This window comes from Hyaena hyaena, unplaced genomic scaffold, assembly GCF_003009895.1.
Source record: "Hyaena hyaena isolate Hyena2069 unplaced genomic scaffold, ASM300989v1 scaffold_79, whole genome shotgun sequence".
In the NCBI taxonomy this organism is placed as follows: Eukaryota; Metazoa; Chordata; class Mammalia; order Carnivora; family Hyaenidae; genus Hyaena; species Hyaena hyaena.
The window spans coordinates 26,916-52,111 of NW_024080711.1; the positions used below are offsets into that span (position 1 = coordinate 26,916).

General features: G+C 35.3%; 1 protein-coding gene across 2 annotated transcripts in view; it reads right to left on the bottom strand.

Annotated features, from left to right (window-relative positions):
- The window catches only part of RGS22 (regulator of G protein signaling 22), a 134,771-nt gene that overhangs the window by 11,382 nt on the left and 98,193 nt on the right, over positions 1-25,196 (bottom strand). For both annotated transcript variants that reach the window (XM_039233860.1, XM_039233859.1), the window contains 7 exons: positions 18,394-18,588; positions 15,901-15,993; positions 13,573-13,745; positions 12,481-12,643; positions 10,149-10,307; positions 7,740-7,808; positions 5,164-5,325 (listed from right to left, as the gene is read on the bottom strand). In XM_039233860.1, coding sequence (XP_039089791.1) covers positions 5,164-5,325; positions 7,740-7,808; positions 10,149-10,307; positions 12,481-12,643; positions 13,573-13,745; positions 15,901-15,993; positions 18,394-18,588 — 1,014 coding nt within the window. The remainder of the gene's footprint in view (positions 1-5,163; positions 5,326-7,739; positions 7,809-10,148; positions 10,308-12,480; positions 12,644-13,572; positions 13,746-15,900; positions 15,994-18,393; positions 18,589-25,196) is intronic.

Here is a 25,196-nt window from a genome sequence, read left to right on the forward strand (position 1 = left end):
TACACAGAATCGTAGGAGAACACTGAAAATGGGTATGTAACTCGATTTGCAGGTGGACATAAAAGCTTTCCAAACCAGAACTGCTTCTATACAAGGTGACTTAGGCTCAAAAACACAATATAATTGCAAATGAAATATTGGATTAAGGGTTGGTATCCAAAATCTATAAAGAACTTAACAAACTCAACACCAAAAATACAAATATTCCAGTGAAGAAATGGGCAAAAGCCATGAACAGACACTTTTCCAAAGAAGACCTCCCTCCAGATGGCTGATACATAAAAAAATGCTCAACATCACTCATCATCAGGGAACTACAAATCAAAACCACAATGAGATACCACCTCACACCTGTCAGAATGGCTAAAATTAACAACCTAAGAAACTACAGAAGTTGGCAAGGATGTGGAGAAAGGGGAACCCTTTTGCAGTGCTGGTGGCAATGCAAACTGGTGCAGCCACTCTGGAAAACAGTATGAAGTTCCTAAAAAAATTAAAAATAGAATCACCCTATGACTCAGCAATGGCACTACTAGGTATTTATCCAAAGGATACAAAACTGCTGATTCGAAGGGGCACATGCACCTCAATGCTTATAGCAGTGGTATCATCAGTAGCCAAATTATGGAAAGGGCCCAACTGTCCATCAACTAATGAATGGATAAAGAAGATATAGTATGTATATAGTATGTACACACACACACACACACACACACACAATGGAATACTACTTGGCAATCAAAAAGAATTAAATCTTGCCATTTGCAACAAGGTAGATGGAACTAGAGTGTATTATGCTAAGCTAAAGAAGTCAGAGAAAGACAAATCCCATATGATTGCACTTATATGTGGGATGTAAGAAACACAAAGATGAACATAGGGTAAGGGAAGGAAAAATAAGATAAAAACAGAGAGGGAGGAAAACCATAAGAGACTCTTTAATACAGAGAACAAATTGAAGGTTGCTGGAGGGCTGTGGGGTAGGAGAATGGGCTAAATGGGTGATGGGTATGAAAGAGGGCACTTGCTGGGATGAGCACTGGGTGTTATACGTAAGTGATGAGTTACTAAATTCTACTCCTGAAATCATTATTACACTATATGTTAACTAACTTGAATTTAAATAAAAATAAAGAAAATTAATTAATTAAAATAAATTTAAAAAATTTTAAACCAAAAAGGGCACTATAAGCATGATGTTGGCAGTGACAGGTGTGCTATTATGTATCTCTTAGTATTCATACTTTTACAGTTAACCTATTAAATTATCTTCCTTATACCCAAAGAACTCAAAAATAGGGACCATACACTTAAAAGATGCAGTCTTGGGGCGCCTGGGTGGCTCAGTCAGTTAAGCGTCCGACTTTGGCTTAGGTCATGATCTCACAGTTCATGGGTTCGAGCCCCACATTGGGCTCTGTGCTGACAGCCAGCTCATAGCCTAGAGCCTGTTTCAGATTCTATATCTCCCTCCCTCTCTAACCCTCCCCTGCTCACACTGTCTCTCTCTCTCTCTCTCTCAGGAAGAAAACAAAAGATGCAGTCTTATGTCACAGATATAGGACTATCATTTTTTAAAATAAAGAGGTAGCTTAGCTTGTGTTTATGGTGTTTCTCTGTCAAAGACACTGTTCTCTAAATCACTAGGAAGCAAACAAATTTGGAAACTTGTAATTCTAGGCCAGAAATGAGCTAACACTTATTAAGTACTCATTGTATCATGGGCACTGTAATCACTACCTTATGGGCACTATTAAAGAAAGAAGAATTTAAGTGCTAGCCATATAAAATCTTACATACAGTTTGCAATAAATTATATGTGAAAAAAGCTTGATATAAATGTTACATTAAGACAACAGCATTTTTAAATCAATTTAGAACCCCCCTCAGAAAATGCTTTATTTATACAACAAATGCTTGATGTGCTGCCAAAGGTGTATTTTTCCCATTACTAGTGAGATTATCTTATGTAATTATTTGGTGAGCCTGATTTATAATTATAGAATATAAGGCTTGTGAAATAAAAATACATTTTTGGAGTTTTCATTTTAAGGGTGAAGGGGCAAAAATCAGAATTGATTTTTTTTCTAATTGTTCTGTACCATTAGCCCAGTAAACTTTACCTATCATCAATGATACCATTTTTTTAATGTTTATTTATTTTTGAGAGAAAGAGAGAGAGAGAGAGTAGGGGAGGGGCAGAGAGAGAGGGGGAGAGAGGATCCAAAATGGGCTCTGCACTGACAGCAGTGTAAGGACTCAGTTTAAACAGAATTTCCTCTAGAAGGCTTTTGGTGACTATCAGTTCTGGAGAGATGTCCAGCTTAGATGCTTCCATTACCCCCTGAGCTTCCATCACCACTGCCCCAGTCACAGTCTTATAAGTGTCTTGTCTATCACCTTCTGTCCCTGCCATGACACTGTAAGCTCTAAGAGGGAAGACTATTCTGATGATGGTTGCATCCTCAGGATTTAGCATGGCCCTTGATAGGTGCTCAATAAATATTTGCTGGATGAATATACCCTTTCAGTTTTTTCTATGGACACACACACACACACACACACACACACACACATATACACAAACATTTTAGATTAAATTATGGTATTTTATAGTAACTAGGCTTTTAAAAAAATATCTTTTCCCATCATTAATTATTCTCCCACAGCATGATTTTTAATGGCTGCAGAGTATTCTACTGTGCAGATGTAATAATTAAGTAACCAAAGTCCTGTTTTTGAACATCTAGGTTCTTCCCAAATATTCACAATTTAAACCAGTGTTTGATTAAGATCACTGATTAATCATTGTTCTGAATTGTGAAAATCTTAAGAGATCTTAATCTCTTAGCATATTACCACCATCTTTGCTGGAGGTGGGGGATATAACTTAGTGGTTAAGGGCATGAACTTTAGCAATGGAATGCCTTGGTTCAAATTCCAGCTCTACTACTTAATTAGTTGTCACATGAAAAGAAATGAGATAATGTGTGCCAGATAGCAAACACTTAATAAGAGTAAGCTATATAAGGGGTGCCTGGGTGGCTTAGTTGGTTGAGCGTCCGACTTTCGCTTAGGTCATGATCTCGCGGTTCGTGGGTTCGAGCCCCGCGTCAGGCTCTGTGCTGACTGCCAGCTCAGAGCCTGGAGCCTGTTTCAGTCTGTGACTCCCTCTCTGACCCTCCCCTGCTCACGCTGTCTCTCTCTCTCTGTCTCCTAGAAATAAATAAACATTTAAAAAAAAAAAAAAAGAGTAAGCTATATAAGAGTGAGTTCAGTAAGATTTTGCCAGGTGGAAAGCTTTCTACCTAGCAAATTCTCTCAAGACCCAATTCAAATACTATCACTTCTGCTAAGACTTCCTTGACCCACCACCCTCCCTGCATCATTCCTTCCTCAGTGCCAAAACCATACCTAGTTAGGACATAGATCATAATCAATATTCTGTCATGTTATTTGTTTTTATGGATGTCCCCTTCCTTGAGGGAAAGCACTGAGTTGTATTCACTTATTTATTCCTACTATCTAACTTAATGGCTGGCACATTGGGTACTTAATAAATGCTTATTGAATGAACAATTCTCTCCTACAGCATGATTTTTAATAACTCTCTAGAATTGTATGTCCTCCATTCTATACCACAAAAAAAGATATTTAAATGAAGGCCAAGGGCAGCCTTGAAGGAGAAACAGTCACACAGCTAAGGGTTGACTTTGTATGAATGTGGTTTTTTTTAAAAATGCCTTACTTGCAAAGTTTATTGCATTACCTCTTATCCTAGTAGGGTTGGGCTTATTCATATTCTTATTAGCTTAAAATGAATTCTGTCCATTCACAATAACTGCCTTTTCTGGAAGACAGGTTCTACCTCCTAATTAAAAAAAATTTTTTAATATTGTTTCCCTTGTGACAGAATTTGAAAAAATTTATCTCAAAATATTTTTTCTGAGAAAATTTCTAAGGTGAGAAGAGTACAAAAACTGTTCATAACAGAAATGGGTAGAAACCAGTTTCATGGTATGTTGGAGAAAGTTTGGAGATAGACTTTATTGAGCAATTACTAACTATATAAAATATAAATGCTGAAGAATATTAGTCTTACATAATTCAGACTTAGATTATAACACCAATTGAAAGTATTATGCTCTTAAATTCCAGTTTTGTTTTTATTGTCTACTTTTATAATGGGATAAAATGGGCTACTTGCCCAGAAATTAATCTGTTACCCATGGGAGCATTTAGGCAGAGTCCAGATGTCTACTCTGAAGTATTTCTAAACAACATTCCTCTATTCAAGTCTAGATTATAATATCTAGAAAGTCCTTTCCTTTCTTCAAGGCAAAGATTCAGTATGATTTCAATAAACATTTAAACCTAAAAATAAACTATTTTAGTGCCTAACCATTCATTCTTTCATTTGTTTTTGTTTTGTTTAGAATGTAGCCATTCTTTATTTATTTTTATTTTTTATCTTTTGAGAGAGAGAGAGAGGAAGAGAGAGAGAGAGCACGCACACATAAGCAGGGGAGGGGAAGAGGAAGAGAAAGGAAGAGAACCCTAAGTAGGCTCCAAGCCCAGAGTGGAGCCTGATATGGGGCTCGATTCCATGACCATGAGAACATGACCTGAGCCAAAATCAAGATTCTGACACTCAACCAACTGAGCCATCCAAGAACTCTGTGGTCATTCTTTCTAATAGAAAAGCTCCTCTCATCTCTGTTGGTTTCTTTATCAATAATTCACTATCTTTGATTACCATTGCTGGAAATATGGTTGGGAGGAATTCTGGTAAAGAAGTCTTGGTTTAAGTACTGAATATGGATATCTTCAAGAAAAAATGTCTATAGTACATTTATAGAGAAGTAGTTTGCAAAGATGTAATTAAAACTCTTTTGAGGAAGGTTCTCAGTAAGTCAATATGTGTGAATACCTTGAAAAATCTAATTCTATCATTTCAGGGCTCACTCTTACTCTTCATCATATAATAATAAATGTATCTAACATAGAACAATAAACACCTCAATATTTACATATTGGTATGAAGATGACACAATTGGGATATCTTATACAAATCTTGTCCATAAAGTTACAGTTAAAAATCTGATGTGTTAATGTATTTCCTCCACAAAAAGAGGTGGTTTTCTCCAACTTCCAATATCATACCTTATATTTTTGTACTTCTTGCCAGAAGAGTACCCCGTTTTCCAATAAATCTCCTTTTAGAGCCACAAACCGTTGAAACTGTCTTGCAGTAACTGGATTCAATAATGCTTTACGAAAAGCCAGGATTTCACAAGATGAAGATATCCACTTACTTTCCACAGGCTGACCATAACAGAGAATACAGAAAATTAACCGTGTTCTTAAAAATAATAATAAAGTCATTTATTAGGCTAAACATTACCAACTTCAACCTCCTTTACTTTGGGCTGTTGAAATTTATGGCATGGATACAATAGAATTTGGCAACTTTTACCCTCTGTTCTCCCCTTCTCTCCTTTATATTTTTATGGCATCAGGTTTTTTGAGGTGGAGAGAAAAATAAATTGGATGATTCCAATTTGAACACAAAAGGAGTAATTAATTCTGCCTGGAGGAGCAAAAGCTTTGCAGAAGGATCTTGAGGATGACATCTGAATTGCAAACTGAAAAATAAAGTTGTTTTATTGTTTAAGGATGTTAAGGGTCATTACACTTTAGGACTAAGGTGAAAAACTAAATTTTAGTGCATTGTGTGAGTTCTGTGCTTAAACAGAAAAATATAATCATAATGTTACAATTATATATTGTTACATTATGTATTTTACAATTACATATATAGTATATGTGTATCATATATAATATATAATGCATCACATATGTAATACATGTGTTATATATATATATAACTCTCCTACCTTTTAAGGAGTAAAAAGCACTTGCACATTTAAGATATTTTTTCAAAACCTTAAAAAAATTACTAAATCCTGTGAATTTAGACAAGAAATTAATTGTGGAGCATCCATCTAGAAAAAAATAATGTTTTCAGGTGACACATCTTTATATTATTTTAATAAAAATTGTTATTAATACTTCATAACACAAATCATTAATACATTATTTTTAATAATAAACTTCTGCCTGAGGATTTACTTTACATAACAAAAAGCCAGAAAGACCCATAGTGTTTTAGTAATGCTTAAAGGTATTACTTAGTTTATATCTTCACCATAATTTTGAAATACTCTTAAAATTCTGAGCATTTTAGATCATATATCTATCCCTCTTTAGCCTCCTAGATTAAAAACATAAGACATAGATTTTGTTGAATGTACTGAATAGTAATTGTTTTACTGGGTAAGTTTTATTGAAGTTCTCTAAATCTGACTTTAGCCTACCACTATGCAAAGAAGCATCATTCCAACAAGGTTTTAAATAAATTTAGAAATCATAATAACAATCAGTCAAAGCACCATGATAAATATATCCAATACTGACAAGGCATAAAATAAGTTTCTTGAAACAAATCATAGGCGCCCATCAGTGTGTTTAAGAGAGTTATGTGAAAACCACTATGGGAACACAAAAGGAGTAATTAATTCTGCCCGGAGGAGCAAAAGCTTTGCAGAAGGATCCTGAGGATGACATCTGAATTGGAAACTGAAAAATAAAGGCAACACCAGGCAGTCTAGAATAGCAGTGCCTTAACCCAGATAGAGCGATTAGATGTCTAACACTGTTTTAGTGAGGCACACGTCGTGTTCTCTGGTCAAAAAGTTAAGGCCCTCAGCATATGTTCCGTATTAAAATTACAGCCCTATAAATAGGAACAATTATGTATTAGACTGGGTTGTTTATTTAAAACCCACTCAGCAAATAATGTTTTAAGACCTGCCTCTTAAGATACTAAAACTTAAGTAATTTAACTAAAACCTGTAATTTAACTAAGCAGAAAGTAACATAATATATAATGCACAATAATATGAAATATAAGCCCTTTCTACTCAGTATTTCAATAAAAAATATAGCAAAGGACAGACATAAGAATGGTTTATTCCCTTTTAAGAGGAAAATACAGAAAAAGAGCATCCTAACAGATACATATACTTCTCTAATAGTCAAATAAAATTTTATGTTAGTTAGTTTGTAGGGGGTCACCTGGGTCTACATTCCAGCAAGATCTGAGGAAGGATGAATACACATAAATTTGTAGGTTCAAAAAGAAGACTGTTTATCATGCTTGTTAAGTAGCAAATAGGCACTTTCTAGTAAGGTATCATAGTCTAGTGGTTTAAATAATCACCAAAACGATAGTTATCTTAATTCTTCTAAAGCCAAAATGTAATTTCCAACAAAGAGCACAACATAAGGTAATTTAACTTGGTAATTCTGCTGCACACATCATCTCGTTCTTTTTGTGTGACCCAGTCTCAGTAATAAATAAGCTACCATAGGCTGGAATGAACAGCTTGTCTCAATAAATCCATCACAAGCAAGATAAACAAAAATACACATTTATCATCCAATACTTAAAGCATGCTTCTATGGTTCTGCAGTTCAAGAGGGCTTTAAGAAGGCGGCTCTCGTAGAATCATACTTTCCCCCAGGATCCATCAGCCAATTAAGTAGCATCAGTGGTCAGTTGGTGGCTTAGAAAGCAGGGTCTATGACGAGGGTCTCTTTGAACAAGTCGGGGGGTAGAAATAATACTTTGACAGAGCAGAAGTTGCAAGAATAATAATATAACAAACATTACTTGCCTTCCAGACCCCAATTTTCCTTTCATGTTTCTGTAGTAAGAGTTCCTCAGCTACATCTCTCATCTGTACCTAGAAGCAAAACCAATTATTTTTTCCCAGTTATCCAGAGTGTCTCCATTTTTATCATCGTTTACTAATTTAAGAGCTTTTAAAAATGAGGTAAAGGTCAGTATGGATAAGAGATGGTGCAGTTTAGGAGAAAGAGGATCTGATTTAGCAAAGGAACCCCTTCCTAGGTGCCTGGGTGAGTCACTCAAATTCTCTGAACAGTTTCCCCATCTGCAAAGTGAAGATAATAATACCTAAGTGCATCGCCCCAAATGTGAATAAAAGTTTCACTTTGGGTTACATGGAAATTGAAGCTGGAGAGACAATGAGGACTTCCTAGATTTTTGTGCTATTTTTCTAGCCACAGCTAATTTTAGAACACAAAAGTTATTCAAGACATGGAGGAAATACAGTTAGATATTTCTTGAGGGTATTGCCTGTTCACATTATTTTCTCCTGGGAACCACTCTGCCAAATCTGTGCTATGTGAATGTACCTCCCTGTACACAGCAGATAGACCCAGGCACTGACCTAGAGAGACCAGGTCCTGGATCATGGCTTCTGAGTCTTTTTTATAGTCACAGCTGTCCGGGAACTTTTGTTGGATTTCCAGGGCTGTCCCGGACCCTGGCTTTTTTAGAGCTTGGGTGCCAATTCTTCCCCTTCATGTGTGAGATGTTCCAGCACTATTTTAGGATAAATTTTCTCCCGTCTCTTTTGCCTTTGGCTTCAGGTTGCTAGAATCAGTTTATGTTGTTGGCCACCCAAAGAATGCTAACTCAGGAAATGGCCATAAGTTATAATAAAGTTATTATGGCAAACATAGTGAGAAAATGTGGTAAATAATATTAGTGAGCCAAACCCTGAAGGAAGGAAATGAGGAAATATGAGTTGTCCCAAAGCTTATTTCCAGGAACTTTTTCCCTAACACAAGACAGCTCTTCTATAAATTCTATGCTCCCAGTTGTATTGTGTTTTCCATAACTTAAGGTGCTCAGAAGACTAAGGATATTTCCAGATAATAAGGCTCCAAGTATTTGAAAAATTGAATATGGGGGTGATTTCTTTTTTATGTTTACTTTATTTATTTTTGAGAGGGTAGGGAGAGATGAGAGAAAGAGAGAGATGGAGAGGGAGAATCACAAGCAGACTCCATGCCCAGCATGGAGCCCCATATGGGGCTCAATCACATGACTGCAAGATCATGACCTGAGCTGATACCAAGAGTTGAATGCTCTGGCTGACCCACCCAGGCACTCCGAGGGCAGTTTTTTAAGATTCCTTCTGATCAATACTAACGGTATGTGTTTTGCATACTACAGTCCAAAATCACATGCCCCTTGTGTTAATTTATACAGATCAGGTTTGCCTGTTTTAGGTGTGATAATGACAATTTAAATAACCAAAGTAACATGTGCTTTTTTTATAAAGTAAAAACAAAGTAAAAGTAAAAAAAAAAAACACCCCACTTTACAAAGTAAAAAGTAAAAACCTTCTTACTTCCCCAAACCATTCCCAGGAGGCAGATCCTTTTAGATCTTTTTTCATAAACACAAACATAGGTAGATAGATAAGTAGGCAGATAGAAATGCAGATAGATAAAAAGAAAGAAAAAGAAATACATAAATAGACAGACACAGAGATATAAGTACATGTAATGGATCATCTTCTATGTACTGTTCTGCATCTTACTTATTTCACTCAGTGAATAACATCTATCATATCAGTACATGGAAATCTCATTTTTATACTCCCATTTTATATAGAAATCTGCATAGTACAGAATTATCATAATTCATTTATTTGTTCCCCCTTATATATCCTTGCCCATTTATATGAGGACTTAATAATAATATAAAATAACTATAATAATAACTAATATCTGAGTGTTTGCTGTGTGCCAGGTACCATGCTAAGAAACTAAACATAATTATTTCATCTTCACAACTATCTCATGAAGCAATTGCTCTTATTAACCCCAATTATTTCTCAAATGAGGAAACTAAGATTATAAAACTTGAAGTTGTAGGGGTGCCTGGCTGACCTAGTCAGTAGAACATGATCTTATTGATGATCTTGATCTTGATCTTATTGTCATGAGTTCGAGCCCCACCTTGGGTATAGAGATTACTTAAAATTAGAATAGCATAGCATAGCATAGAATGGAATAAATTAAACCTACTTTAAAAAGCAAACCTTAAAGTTGTACAATTAAGAATGAGGCTAAAACTTAGGAAGGCTGACTCTATGATCTTAACCATTATGCCACTGAAGTACAATGGCTGGGTTGACAGGTATACACATTTGATGTTTTTAGAGGTATTGTCAATTGCTACCCAAAGATTACAATCACTCATATACCTTTATTTTCTGACGTGCTGCAAACTGTTCACTTGCAAGAAATAATGGCAACCATACATTTTCTAGCTTATTTAGTACATGCTTCTGAATTTCAATTAGAACAGGCGCATCAAGCTGGTCATGGAGCATCTTTCCCCAGCCACCACTTAAATTCATTATCTAAGAAGATAAAAAATGAAACAGAAACTGCAGTTGTATGTTTTAGTGAAGAAACACTAATGGTCATTAATTTATGAATCCACCCCCAAACCATCTGCCGAGCAGCCGAAAAACAGCACCATTTTCATTTTCCATAAGATTATCTCCTGGCTATACCGTATATACTAAAGACTGATAACTCCCCTGACATCAAACAGAAAATTGTGGTTTATGTGATGGTTCTTGTAGATGTCTGATTTTGCTCATGATATATTTCAGACAACACAGGAGTGGGATTTTTATCCTGTATGACCACAAACAATGCCATCTTTTCCCCGTGGCCTCAGTATCTTCAAATTGAAATGAGGGTATTTATTAGTCTGTGAGTTTTCTAAGTGCTCTTCCAGGTCTAATATTCTATGAATCTATGATTCTGTTCCAAATTGACTAATTTGAGAAAGCATTTTCTTTTGTGCATGAGGAAAATGGGGCATGAATTAGTTAGGAGACATCCTCCACTCAGATATTACCAACATGTACAAACAAACATTGGATTGGAGATGGTGGTAGCAGTGCAGGGCTGCCCCAACACCTTGGAAGAGGAACAAAGAGGCAGCAGGAAGGAGAGAAAGATCAGGTTATACAGACAACAGTCTCTGACCTGCACAGGCAGCACAATTGCAAAACACAATTTCTTTGTGGCCCAAATCTCCCTTCTGCATAAGTACTGCTTTCAACAAGCTACGGATGGCCATTTTTTGCTATAAATATTAGTTATTTTTTCTCTTCTTTTTTTTTTTAAATAGTTATTTTTTCTATTTGTTTCTGTGTACACAGCCCTCAGACCTCCTGGACCCCTTAATGAAAACAATGACCTCCTTCTTCGTTCCTTTTTGCTTAATAAAATCTATCAAATCCCACTAATAAAAGTATTTGTAACACAAAAATAAAAGAGAAATCCTCTTGGACATCTTTTAGTAATACTGATTTTATATAAAAAAGGAAGAAAAAAGAAAAAGAAAAGATGACTTTGCTAATCAAAGAGGAAACGTGGCCACCCAGTGGAAATTAGGGCTAGCAAGACCTACACAAATGTAATGTGATGAGGATATCCTTAGGCATAAAGTAAGTAAACAAAAATAAAGCAAAAGATGAGGAAGAAAGTTCACGGGGGAAACTCCTCTGTAGTCTACACAGCGATGGATAACCTTCTCCACTGAATTTTAAATTCTCAGCATCTTATACCATGGAGGATTCACACAGTAGCATCATATACCATGAAACCTCACACAATGTATCACAAGCCAAACAGAAAAGAAATGCCTCCATGTGTTTATTTCATACTTGTGCTTATGGAGATACTCAACTACATTTGCCAACGTATACCAGATTTGTATCTCAGGGAACTAACAGCAAGGCATTTTTGTCAAGGTTGATTAACTTCAGATTCCCTTCTCCCCCTTATTCCCAAAAACTTTTGCTTATTTTCCCCCCAAAGGACCTAGCTTTTTAATCTGGTATGCCCTACTGTGAACACATCCGAATTTTTCTTACATTTACTGAATTTAGCATTAATTTGAGATATGTACTTCGTAAATATATGCCACTAGGATATGCATCCTTTTAAATTACCAAAATAAAGATATCAAATGTTATACATTTGATCTCCAGGTAGTAACATAGTACCAGTGAACTTCAAAATAATTATAACACTTAATTCTTTATATTTCAAAAGCATAAAACTTGAGCCATATTTCATGTGATCAAAGTGTTATATGGATACTCAGTCCCACTGCTGAATCTCAATCTGACATTTTTGCCATAAATAATGGCACCAGAGAGTATGCTAAAGACATACAGCAAGAATTACAATAATAATATAGTAGATAATGACACCATATATCACAGGCACTCATATCTGAATGAATGTGTAAATGGATGAATAAGGTATTTTTATTCTATAATTACTTTTTAAAATAGCACAGTTTTTATAGTATATAATGCTTGAGTGAATTTTAAAGGCCTTTAATTTGTTGGTAATTATAAATAACTTAAAAAGTAAGATATCCAAAGTGTCTAACATATGAATCATAAAAGCAAAAGACAAAAATGATGAATTTTAGATTGCTGGCAAAAAGAAATAAATTACTGGTTTTCATACTTCAACAAAGAAAATATGTTTATATGTTGATACCTGGTCCTGCTGATATAGAGAAGCTGGACTTTGGGGGCCAAAGAAATATTTTTTATTAAGGTATTTGTTTTTAATATATATAGATTTTGCTTCCCTTTGCTTTCGGTCTCCATAAACTATTCTTCGGAACTGCTCAATGTCTGTCCAGCACATAAGATCCACACTAAAATGAAAACAAAACCAAAGTACAGCCCTTATTTTTTTTCTCTCAATTTTACTAACCACCAAACAAGTTTTTGTTCTGACAGAACTTAGAAAGTGATTGTCTTGACTAGTTAGCAGAGCCAATTAGATCATGAAACTAATGAGTTCAATGTTATTAGGTCTCATCCTAGCTAAATATATGAATGAACACAGGCATACGGGGATCAGAAAATCATCTACCACCATTATGGGTAGGGTCTGAGTTCCTTCATTACTGATAGATTAGTATTGTTGATATCTAATCTGGGAAAATCTTCACCCAACGCATGTCTGTTTGGCAACATGCTAAATTTAAAACAATTCTAACATTAAGAAAGGAAACTATATATGTGAAATTTGGCTCCCAGGTATAAACATTTTCTCTTAACTTGGGAGAAAATTACTGGAAAAATACATGATGAATATTTCAGTTTATAGTAGATAAATATGGCATAAGATTCCAAGATTCTGTGCAAAACTACAATGTTTATGTATTAATAAAAATTATGAAGTATTACAGTAATTTCAATCGCTTAGAAAAATATGAAAATATGAAAGGTACACTTTTTAAGAAAGACTAATTAAAGCACCTGTCTAGAAAAATACAAAAGAAAGAAATAGTAGAAAAGTGAAAGAATTAAATATATTGGTGTCTTAATTTATCCAATGCTGAAACTATTAAAATCTTGTCCAGTGACTTAAAATAACATTTGGGAGGTTGCTATTATCAAAATGCACTCCCAAACAAAAAGTTACCTATACAGATTTCAGATAGGTATGCTCATCACTTTTTACTGTCATGGATAAAATCTAGTACCAAATCACTTTTATATGTTGAATGAAAGTAAGTAGCTTAGAAAAATGGTGCTTTAAGAGAGAAATACATTTCTAAATGGTTATTTTCCTTACCTTGAAGAATGAGCTTCAAGAAACTGACGGAAATGTTCAAACTCCAGTTTGTTATTAAGCAGATCATTAAAACTGAAGTGCCTATATTCTTCAGGAACATTATTCCAGTATTCTGTTCTTTTACAGGCATCAGGAAGTGGTGAAATACCAGTTCCAACCTCATAAGTAGTGTCCTAGTGAAATAATACTTTCCATTAAAAAAATCTCTTACATACAACAAATTATTTTCCAAATTTAAAAATAGAAACTGAAATAAAGGTGGACTATTAGGCCAACACCATCTAACAATTCAATGGTGAAATTAGATAAAGAATCTAGAATCTGGCTGTAACTTGCAACAAATTCTATTCTTCTGTTCCTTTCTCTTCCATTCTCTTCTTTCCAGGAACATTTAGAAAACATTTACTATATATTTACTTATAAAATATTAATTTTATTATTTTTCTTAGTACAAGAGTAATACATCTTTTGTAATAAGAAAGCAAAAGCATACATAATACTACCATTCAAAGATAATAACTGATAACATTTGTAAATACAAATCTTCTAGTCATTTTTGCATACACACACGTGGCTCATTAAAAACGAAGATAGGACCATACAACCGTGTATAGTGTTGTAACGTGGTTCTTTTTCTTAACAATACATTATGAATACAAAGTGTTCTTTTATTTATAACAGTTTTGAAAGTTATAGAGTAATGCAAAATATTTTTCTAATAGTACGTTCTTTAAATGTAACCTTTTCATATAAAAGTTAATTATTAGGAATTTTTAAAAATTTTTTTAATGTTTTATTTATTTCTAGGAGAGAGAGAGAGAGAGACAGTGTGAGCAAGGGAGGGTCAGAGAGAGAGGGAGTCAGGGACTCTGAAATAGGCTCCAGGCTCTGAGCTGGCAGTCAGCACAGAGCCCGACATGGGGCTCGAACCCACGAACCGCGAGATCATGACCTAAGCGAAAGTAGGACGCTTAACCGACTAAGCCACACAGGCGCCCCAATTATTAGGAATTTTTAAGACCTGATGTTTTGCAAACAGTTTATAAGCTGTATATAAGAGCAAAGAGCTAGAGAGGCTTATTCTTTGAAAAACCTTTCCTCTCCTTATATAATTCATTTATCTCTCTGTTTCTTTTTGAAAAGCATCAGACCATGAGAGAAACTACCAATATTTAAAAAAATCAATTACCAATGAAGAGAAGGATTTTGGGAAGTATTATACATTTTAGTTCATAAAGTTTAAAAAGCAACTTAAAATACAACGAAAATGCTACATTTTAGTTCATGAAGTTTAAAATACAAACTTAAAATACAACCTTATGAGTGTTTTCATTCATAAACTTTAAAATAATAATAAAATGCACTACTTTTTGGGGTTTTATGTAGCCTTTCCAAGATATTAATTAGAAGTTTCTCAAATAAAGAAATTTGTGTTAAAAAGGCAACTATGATAAAGGTTACATTTAAAAACCACTCTACTATTTGTGTAAAATTTTATTGTAAAAGACTAAAAATTGCAGAGAGGTACAAAGGAGAAAGTAAAAATATCACCTGAAACCTTACTGCTCAGAGTTAACCATCTGTAACATTTGGTGAAATCTCAGATATTTCTAGATATCCCTCTTTGCACACATGTACACATGTAGAAATACACATATAATTTTAGATAAACAGGATTATAATAATATCAGTGTTTTTGGTTCTTTATATTTTTATATAATAATGTGTCCTAGGCATTTTTCACATCAATAAAATATGAACTGTCATCTTTATGCAGGTACATACATTTAATTTTAGGACTTTCAGAATCTATCATGGTTTATGTAGGCAATCCAAAAATCTCAAACTTATCAACCAAAATAAGACTTTAATATCCTAATCAATCCTATGATCTTTTTACTGACTACCCCAAATCCTTCCCATCTTTTTTCCATTATTATTTTGCCTATTGCTGTCACATAAAAGTTCCTTTTCTGTTTGGAAAACTCAATTAAACTTTTTTTTTTTAATTGACAACAAACAGAGCTGCTGGCATACAGAAAGCGATCAGAAATGTGCACAGGAATAATGTGGTTTAAAGGCTCTTAACTGAGGCAGGCATCTGCTTTGTCTTTTGGCTTTGTTGTTAAATGTGTCAATAAAAAGTGATACCTGTCAAATGCAGCAAGTTAGGTGAAGAAGTAGCAGAAAAATGGAAGTGCCTATCCCTTACTTGACCAGAACACGATCTCCTCAATATACTATCTTCCGCCCCTTGCCAATATACACATTGTGGTGATCCTTCCCAGGATAAAAAGTTTGTTTTTTCTAAGTAGAGAGTTGTCTTACCTCAGCTTTCTTGGAAAATGTCTCTTTATGCAAAGCCTGTAGCTTTCTGAAGTATGTGGAGTCTAGCTGTCGAGTTTCTTCCACCAGCTCCACCTAATAAAACAATAATAAAGCTTGTAACATCAATAGAATGTGCATTATGAAAAAGTGGGGAAAGAATGCACGACTTGCAATAACAGTGGACTAAAAAATGAATATACTTGCCAATAAAGTAAATTAGTCTGGAGGCAAAGGCAGGAAAACCAACATAAAAATAGCTACAACATATTCAGACTTTGCGTGCATGCGATAAAATATTTCTGTGTAATGATATAGTGACACCAGAGATCGTTCCTCCTTCCTGATCACCACACGTGAACTGACAAACACTGCACACCTGTTGGGTCACATTTACATTTTCTATTCATTATAACAGGATAATAGTCATGAAGGCAGGCATTGCTAGTTTTCGGGACCAAATAATCCACAGTAGAACAAGAAGTGACCAGGCTCCATTATTACTAGTCTGCAAGCTAAGGTTCTGTTGCTGTAGCAATAGAGGAGAGTCATTTATCAAATTAACCTCACGGTAGGTCTCATCCTACAGAGTGTGCACTGCACTGTATTATATAGACAGGAGAACAAGCTCGTTCTCCATTTCTCTTCCAGGGAAAAATCAGTTTGGCGGACGGAGAACTTTCTATATTTAATACCTAGCTTTGGTAGTCACCTTGATGATCTTTTTTGCAAAACAGCCTACAAAATCCAGTCAGGTGAACTTTTACAGATGTCCTCTGGTCTGCATTTAAGGACATTTTAAATTTCTTATTAAAAAGAGTGTATGGGGGACCTGGGTGGCTCAGTTGGCTAAGTGTCTGACTTTGGCTCAGGTCATGATCTCATAGTCTGTGGGTCTGAGCCCCACATGGGGCTCTGTGCTGACAGTGAGGAGCCTGGTTGGGATTCTCACTCTCCCTACCCCTCCCTGACTCATGTCTCTCTCTAAATAAACTTAAAAAAAAAAAAAAAAGAGTGTACAGTTTGTCCCACATATTTATAAGAATCGTTACCGATGCCAAAACCTTTTTGGTTTAGTGCAGTTAGTTTTAATGCCAAATCTTTTTTTTTTTTTTTTTTTTTTTTTTTTAACATCTCAGGAGCTATCTCAGGTCCATCTTCCTCTACACCAGACACTGTATTTAAAATAATGACCGGAGGGGCACGTGGATGGCATAAAGTTAAGTGTCTGACTCTTAATCTCAGCTCAGGTCATGATTTCACAGTTTGTGAGTTCGAACCCCACATCAGGCTCTGCACTGGTGATGCCTGCTTAGGATCCTGTTCTCCTTCTCCTTGCCTCTATGCCGCTTGTGCTATCTCTCTCTCTCTCTCAAAATAAATAAACTTAAAAATTTTTTAAATAAAAAATAAAATGACAGGAGATAATTTTTAAAATTTCATATGATATCCTAATTTTTCTAGTGTAATAGATGTATTTTAGTAGTAAAAAAGATGTAACACTAATTTTTCAGAACAAAGAGAAATCAGGAATGAAAATTTAATTGTTTTGGTCATTGAATTTAGTAAGCCATAGAACTGCTTAGTCAAATCCAATAAGGTAATTCTATCTGAGGTGTTTTGGTATTAATTTTATCTTAATTTACCTAACCTATTCTTTCTGGTAGAAGATACGATTAAAAAGTTGTTGAGGAGACATGAACAAAGAATAGCAATACGACAGCAGCAGAGTTCTACTGGAAATGACCTCATGTACAGGGTACATGCATCAACTTAATATAAAAGATACCTATTAATGGGTGTGATCTGTGGTTTAAAATAAATATTTAAAGAAATGTCCTCCACTGATCAATAAGAATAGTGAAAACATTCAGGCACTGAGACTTAAAATGACTTCTGCTGTAATTTAAAAAGATGTGTTAATACTTTTTATCTAATCAAGCAGTCTGATCAGATGACCATCTGGGGATACCTTAAAATAGCAACACTGAAGTTGGAAAATGTGTTTTCCACAATACTATGAAACATTTCTATTTTCCATGGGTGCGATATTTACTATAACCCATCCAGTATAAAATTAAGGGGGCTTTTAAAAAAAAAAAATTAAGGGGGCTTTTTCCGTGAATCAAAATCAAGGTCACTGCTGAGAAATGGCAAGGGACAAAGCCAGTAACATTACTATGACATATTTTTTGGTTCACAGGAAACCAAACTCAGATTTCTCTCTGCCGACATATTTGTATGGAGAACTAAAAAATGATAAAGATTTTAGACTTCTGTTAGGACACAATAGAGAAACTGGCAAAAAAAAAAAAAAAAAGTTAACAAATACTTTCCCTGCTCTGATATTGAGACTGTCAAATCTTAATTAACTCTGAGTCCCTGGTCCATGTAAGACCTTTCTCAGTTTTTCCCTTGTGAATTAATAATGCTGCTTATGATCAGTTTTGTAGTAAACCTGAACGCCTCACACACAGTTTCTTAGTGCCACGATACCTTTCTAAAAGCAACTTGGTCTAATTTTACCATCTCTGTCCAGGGCTCAAGAAGGAGGAGAAGGATATATTCTTCTGCTGTGTCAAAAAGGTCTTCAAATGGTGGCTGTATTCTCATATAAATTTCTTTTTTCTTCTCCTGTTGGAGTCCAATGTCAAGAGTGGCCGAAGGAGCAATGTATGTGGCAAAAAGATACTAAGGGAGAAGGGGGAGAAAGGAGAGGATGTTGGGAGAAACCATAATGGTTAGCGGGTTCCTCAGCAAAGGCATTTTAAAAGGGTAAGAGAAGAGAAACAAGCCCAAGTTATTTTTTTTTCCTTGAAAAAAAGCATAAAACTATATAAGTCAAAGCAATCTGTTTATTCAAAAGACTTTTCTTTCCTTTTCCTATTTCTTCAATGGTAATTAATCAATTTGCCAGTGGATCTTACACAAGAGTATATCATTTAGATAGCCAATACTTTTTATCAGATTACTACTTTGTATTATTATGATTGATTCCAGGTTATATGTCTCCTTTTCCCCTTACATTCACAATATTTCTAACACATTAGTGCTACTTTCCAAAATGGTTTGAAATGCCCTTTTGGACGCAAGAGGCAAGAAACAAGGGCTGAAAAATTGTCTATCGGTCTTCCAGTATAGGGACCCAACAAACTACCTGTCCTACCCAAATGAGTTGTAGGCTTCTTAAGACTGTTGCTAAGTAACCCTTTATGCTGTAAAATTATCTCCACCTGGTGTCAAATGCTGTGGAAGAGATACAAGAAGGAAGTAAGAATGAATAGAAAGATACACATGGAATTTCCACCTTCCTAGAAAACTCACTAATATCCATTCCATTCTACTCACTTTTCTTTTCTCTAAATAACAGCTATTTACATCTCAGAAGTAATTTAATAACATTTTATTTTTTAATGTTACATACTGAATATGTCATACCCTGCATATTAGATTTAAATGTAGTTTTACTAACAATGTCAAATTAATTGCATGTAATTTAATTTATTACTTAATTTTTGGTTCTGATAATGTCAAGATTCAACCCAGGCAATAGATCAGAGAGAGAGAGAGGGAGAGAGAGAGAGAGATTCATACTAAATACTAAATAATAGTCTTACATAAAATAATCTTTTAAAAGTTTTAAAGGGTTCACACTAATAACAAGCATTTACTGAATATCTACTACATTTTAGATACTGGTTAGGTGCTATGTATGCAAAGATTAATGATTAAGACCCAATACCTGCTCTGAAGGACCGACTGGTGGTGACATGGAGATGAAAATCATTAGTTGCGATACAGTGTAAGTACTACCATAGAAGTATGCATGGCAGATAAGAACATCAACGATTGCTCGTCCATTCTGTTTGAACTCACACCCCATTAATCACCTTTTAAATGTCACAATCAAATACCAATTCTTCTGTTAGTTTCCTAAACCTTGCTGTTTTGCCATTCCATACCATTGCATATATTGTTCCATCAATCTTGGATATTCACCTTACCGTGTGCACCTTGTCCACTTGATAAACCCTGATTTATTCTTTAAACACCAACATAGATTTTTCCCCCTCCAAGAAGCCTTCACTCACACCCTCCACCCAAGATCATTTTCTATTGCTATGCCTACCACACCATAATGCAGTTATGTATTATGTATCTTCTCTTCTAGAATGAAGATCTTGAGGGCAAATACCACAGCTTTTCCTTTTGTCATTCTCCAATTCCTAGAACTGTTCTTGGCAGAGAGTAGATGCTGTAAATGCTTATTGAATTGCACTAAATCCATAGAAAAGACTCATTTATATCTTGGAATGGGAAAGAAAAAGGTTCAGAAAACTTTCCAAGAAAAGATAAGCTTCTCTTATCCTTAATCCTTCAGGGGAATCTTTAAAGATGAGTTGGAGTCAATCAGGCAAGAAAAGGGAGTTGATGAGAAAGATGGTTTAATAAGGAAAATATGGGCCAAGGCATTAAGGCTTAGGGAGGCTTATAATCTATGGAGAGATTCTAGACTCCAAGTGGATAACACTGGCCAATGGAAAGAGGTAGAATAAGAGAGGATACTATAAAGGGAGGCAGGAGCCAAGGCATGGATATGACCTTTTGTCCCTTGGTAAGGAATTTTTACCTAAAGATATATAATGAGGGCTCTCTGAGGAGTGACATCATTGGTTATGAATCTTAGAAATAAATTACCATGGCATCAGGAAAGAGAAACAGTTTGAACATGTCAAGATTTGAGGTAGTTTGGAAATTATTTCAATAGCCAGATAAGAAATGATATGCCACCTTCATCTCTTGCTTACTTTTTGCAAAAGCCTCTTAACTAGTCTTCAAAGGTTCCTCTTTGCTTTCTTAGTGTTCTCTTATGAATGCAAATAGAGAAGTCTGTTTGCCTATCACTCTTCTGCTCAACTCTTCAGTGACTTCTCATCTCTCACAGAGTAACAGTCAAAGTCCTTATAACTACCTATAACTGGAGTTTTTGAAAGTTTCTCATTACTGAGGAGACAATGATTATAGTTCAGGATCTGCTAGCAGGGGAGCCTCTGTAAATACCCTAGGGTCCCAAAACACCCTAAGAACAGGACTAGATGAGGTATAGATTCTAGCCTCGAGTCTTTAAAGTGCCAAACAAAAATAACTGCTAACCTGCAATTTTGTACTCAGCAAAAATATCCTGATAAAATGAAAACAAAGATGTCATAAATCAATAAACAGAAGCAGACAATTCATCACCAGCAGACCTGTACTATGCATGTAAAATAAACAAAAGCAAGAGCAGGATGGAATAGAGAGCAATAGAATTGCATAAATATGTAAGTAAATATCAATAAATGTTTATTGTAAAACATAATAACAATGAATAAGGTCAGAGGAAATAGTAAAAGAGCCTAAGAAAGAAAGGTCAGAATTGAACAGGCAGGTTAAGATACAATTGAAATGACCTACCATAAGGCCTACTACAGGATAGTAATACAATATGCAAGGCAGAGTTTCAAAGAACTAGAGTAAATGGGGCTCCTGGCTGGCTTAGTTGGTAAAGCACTCGACTCTTGATCTCAGGGTCATGAGTTCAAGCCCCACGCTGGGTGTAGAGCTTACTAAAAAGAGTAAAGCTAAGGGAGAAGGACATGTAGAGAGCAGTTAAAAGGGAGTACTATAAAGTTCAATACATAATAAGTCACTCAATCAATAAATATTTGCTAAATGGATGAATGGAAGACTAGTGGCCTCAACTGAAATGATGACCTGAAAGGGGAATTTTCAGAGTCAAAAAATTTAAAGCTCAAGTAGTTCTAAATTGTGATGAATTCCAACATACGGAAGAAATGGAAGATACTAGAAGAAATGGAGATAGACAATGGAATTGGGTAAGTTAAAAAACACTGTAGCATATATGTTATAAGGGTTACTTGTGTGAATATTGAGAAAGCTTCATATGATAAAAAGGTAGAGAGAAATTTCATGAGTCATGCACTGAAGCTTTATAAAAATGTAAAGAGAGCTTACAAGATCTTTAGACAGCATTAATGAGGTTTAGGAGAGGGGAAGTTAGTAGATGGAGCAGACTTAAAACTTTTTGAAGTATTAAAAGATGAGACTTGAACAGCAACAGGGAACTTCTCTTTATTCCTAAGTGTCGTGAAATGTGAGAGAAGGGGCATATTGAAGAGACATTTTGGGTGTTCCATTTACTTAGGCGATTCATGGGTTTGAAACTTCCTTCCCTAAAACAAAGGTACATAGTCCATTGGGCAGAATAGTCCAATTTGAACCACACTCTTACCAAATGATGATATGATATTTAAAATGAAATCTGCTTTACATGCACACAATTTTTTTTGTAACTTTGAGAGTTATATATTTTTTAAACTTTTTATTTGAATTCCAGTTAGTTAACATACAGTATTAGTTTCAGGTATACAATATAGGGATGCAACACTTACATACAATACCCAGTGCTCATTACAAGGAGTAAACTCCTTAATTACCTAGTTCACCCATCCCCTCACCCATCTCCTCTTTGGTAACCACCAGTTTGTTCTCTTTAGTTACAAGTTTGTTTCTTAGTGTGCCTCTATTTTTTCCCTATGCTTGTTTGTTTTGTTTCTTTAATTCCTCACATGAGTGAAATCATAAGATATTTATCTTTCTCTGACTGACTTAGCATAATACTCTCTAGCTCCATCCACATCATTGCACATAGCAAGATTTCATTTTTTTTAATGGCCAAATAATATTTCATTGTGAATATGTACCACATTTTCTTCATCCATTCATTAGTTGATGGACACTTTGGCTGTAGAAAAATAACCTATAAATCTAAATAGTCTAAGAAGTTAGGTTTGTATCAGATTCACATCTATTCTTAAACATTTTCTAAGTTAGAGGTTATAAAAGTGCACTAATTAAAATGTCATACTAAGGCAAATTTAAAGACTAAAATAGTCAAATTAACAACATGAAAAATGTCTCTAGAATTTGCCTCAATAATTTCAAATTTACCTCAAAGGAGAAGAAATTTCACTCCCCAAACCACTTAAGTTAAAAACCAATGGTTAGGGAGTGCCTGGGTGGCTCAGTCGGTTAAGTGTTCAATTTTGGCTCAGGTCATGATCTCATGGTTCATGGGTTTGAGCCCCACATCAGGCTCTGTGCTGACAGCTCAGGGTCTGGAGCCTGCTTCAGATTCTGTTTCCCTCAGTTTTTTGCCCCTCCCCCTCTCTCCCTCTTTCTTAAAATAAATAATAAATATTTTTAAAAAAAAATTTTAAAAACCCAGTGGTCAGGTTTTATTTGGACAGGAATGGCTTCTAATGGCAAAAATAAAGCAACTGCGTAGTCACTGTGTCAGCTACATTGAAAGTATAGTCTAAAGAAACATTTGACATGCCACATACCAAACTCTTTGTGTAGAAATCAGGATGGTTTCTTTGATTTAAAAACATAACAACAGTGAAGACGGTAAAGCACAAAAGAAGTTGGTGATGACTAGAGTAACACTAATAGAAATGACAGTCACCTTCTGGTGCACACCTGAATCTATTCTTTCCCCTTTCACTCCGAATCTTGCTTTCACTTTTTTTTTTTTTCTCCTGTTTGTCTTTTAAGATTTGCTGCTACCCACAGTCTCATGAGAGACTCTAAATGCTACTTACATTGTCTACCATTATACCTTGGTGGACATTGCATGATGTCATGGTAAAGCCAGATTGTTGCATGTAACTATATCCAATTGGCTTGGGCTTTTACCTTCTGAAATTTTGCTTTATGCTTTTCTTCAGAATGAGTGCCACTTCACTTTACCACTCATTATATTAATAGCACAACTTCCTCTCTCTGATCATTGCTCTTCACCCTTTCACCAAACCTCTCACCAAAGTTTTATTTACCTTCAGCCCAATCTGCAGCTGCTTCCTATCCTTCAAATGAATTGTGCACCACCTGTTTTCTCTTACTTTCTTATACAGTCAGGTCTGAAGCCTGTCCATCATTTCAACTACACTCTTAAAACATCCTGAATTCTTCCCATCTTGATCTTCTGCCCTATCAAGGACCAATTCTGAGTCAGCTGAATCAATTCATTTTCCCAACTCTATCCTCAAGCTCCCAATAAAAACTATGACAACTGGCTCCATTATAAATAGACTTAAAAAGAACCTCAGCTGTGATTGCAAAGCTTGGTGACTTCTTGCTTATTTCTAACCAAATCTTATCTCCCCACTTCTAAGCCTTGCCATCCTCCATAAAGCCCCCAACTCTATCCTTATGCTTTTTCACTTTCGGAAAATTTATCTTCCACTTAACTGGGAAAAAAACTCTGGTATGAATGTCTTCAACTTTCTTCTCAAGAGCTTTCTTCCAAATATTTTTCTTTCTCTGATGTTTCAAAGGAGGACTCCTCTCCAAGACTAAACCATTCATGTGTGGTCTTGACGCCATTCTCCCCATAACATTGCAACATTGATTATATCCTTAGCGCTGTCCTTAGTTTACTTTTCCATTGATTCGATCTTCTTCCTTATGCTACAAAGGTGTTCAAGAGAGGTGTCTCTCCCATTGTAAAATAAGTTTCTTGACTGTTTTGTCCACAAACTATCACCCTTCTCTCTTTCTTGTCTCTACAAATCTTCATACTCCCTTTCCACCCACTCTTCAATCTACTGCAATCTGGTTTTCATGCCAGTAAAAGTGATCTCTAAGATCACTGGCAACCATACGAACACCAATTCAATCGCTTCTCTCCTTAATCTTCATCATATTTGATTCCTTTTGCAGTTTTAACATTGTTGATTACCCTCTCTTTGACTCTCTCCTCTGCCTTCAACACTGTCTCCTGATTCCTGCCTATTTCCACTCTCAGACTCCTTTGATGATTCCTTTTCCTCTACCCCCTTAAAGGAAAGCATTCATTAAAATTCTATGTTCAAATCTGTTTTTTAAACTTTCTTTTAATGTTTTATTTTTTAAAGTTTATTTCTTTATTTTGAGAGAGAGAGCACACGTGTGTGCATGAATGTGAGAAGGGCAGAAAGAGAAGGAAATAGATAATTCCACGCAGGCTCTTCACTGACAGTGTGGAGCCTGACATGGCTCCACAAACTCATAAACTCTGAGATCATGATTTGAGCCGAAATCAAGAGTCAGATACTTAACCGACTGAGCCACCCAGGTGTCCCTATGTTCAACTATATTTTCTGCTCAGTTCGCATTCTTTCAGTTTCTCACACATGCCAGGCACCCTCTCACAAGACTTTCACATGATGCCCTCTATACTTACCCTCTTCCCACCT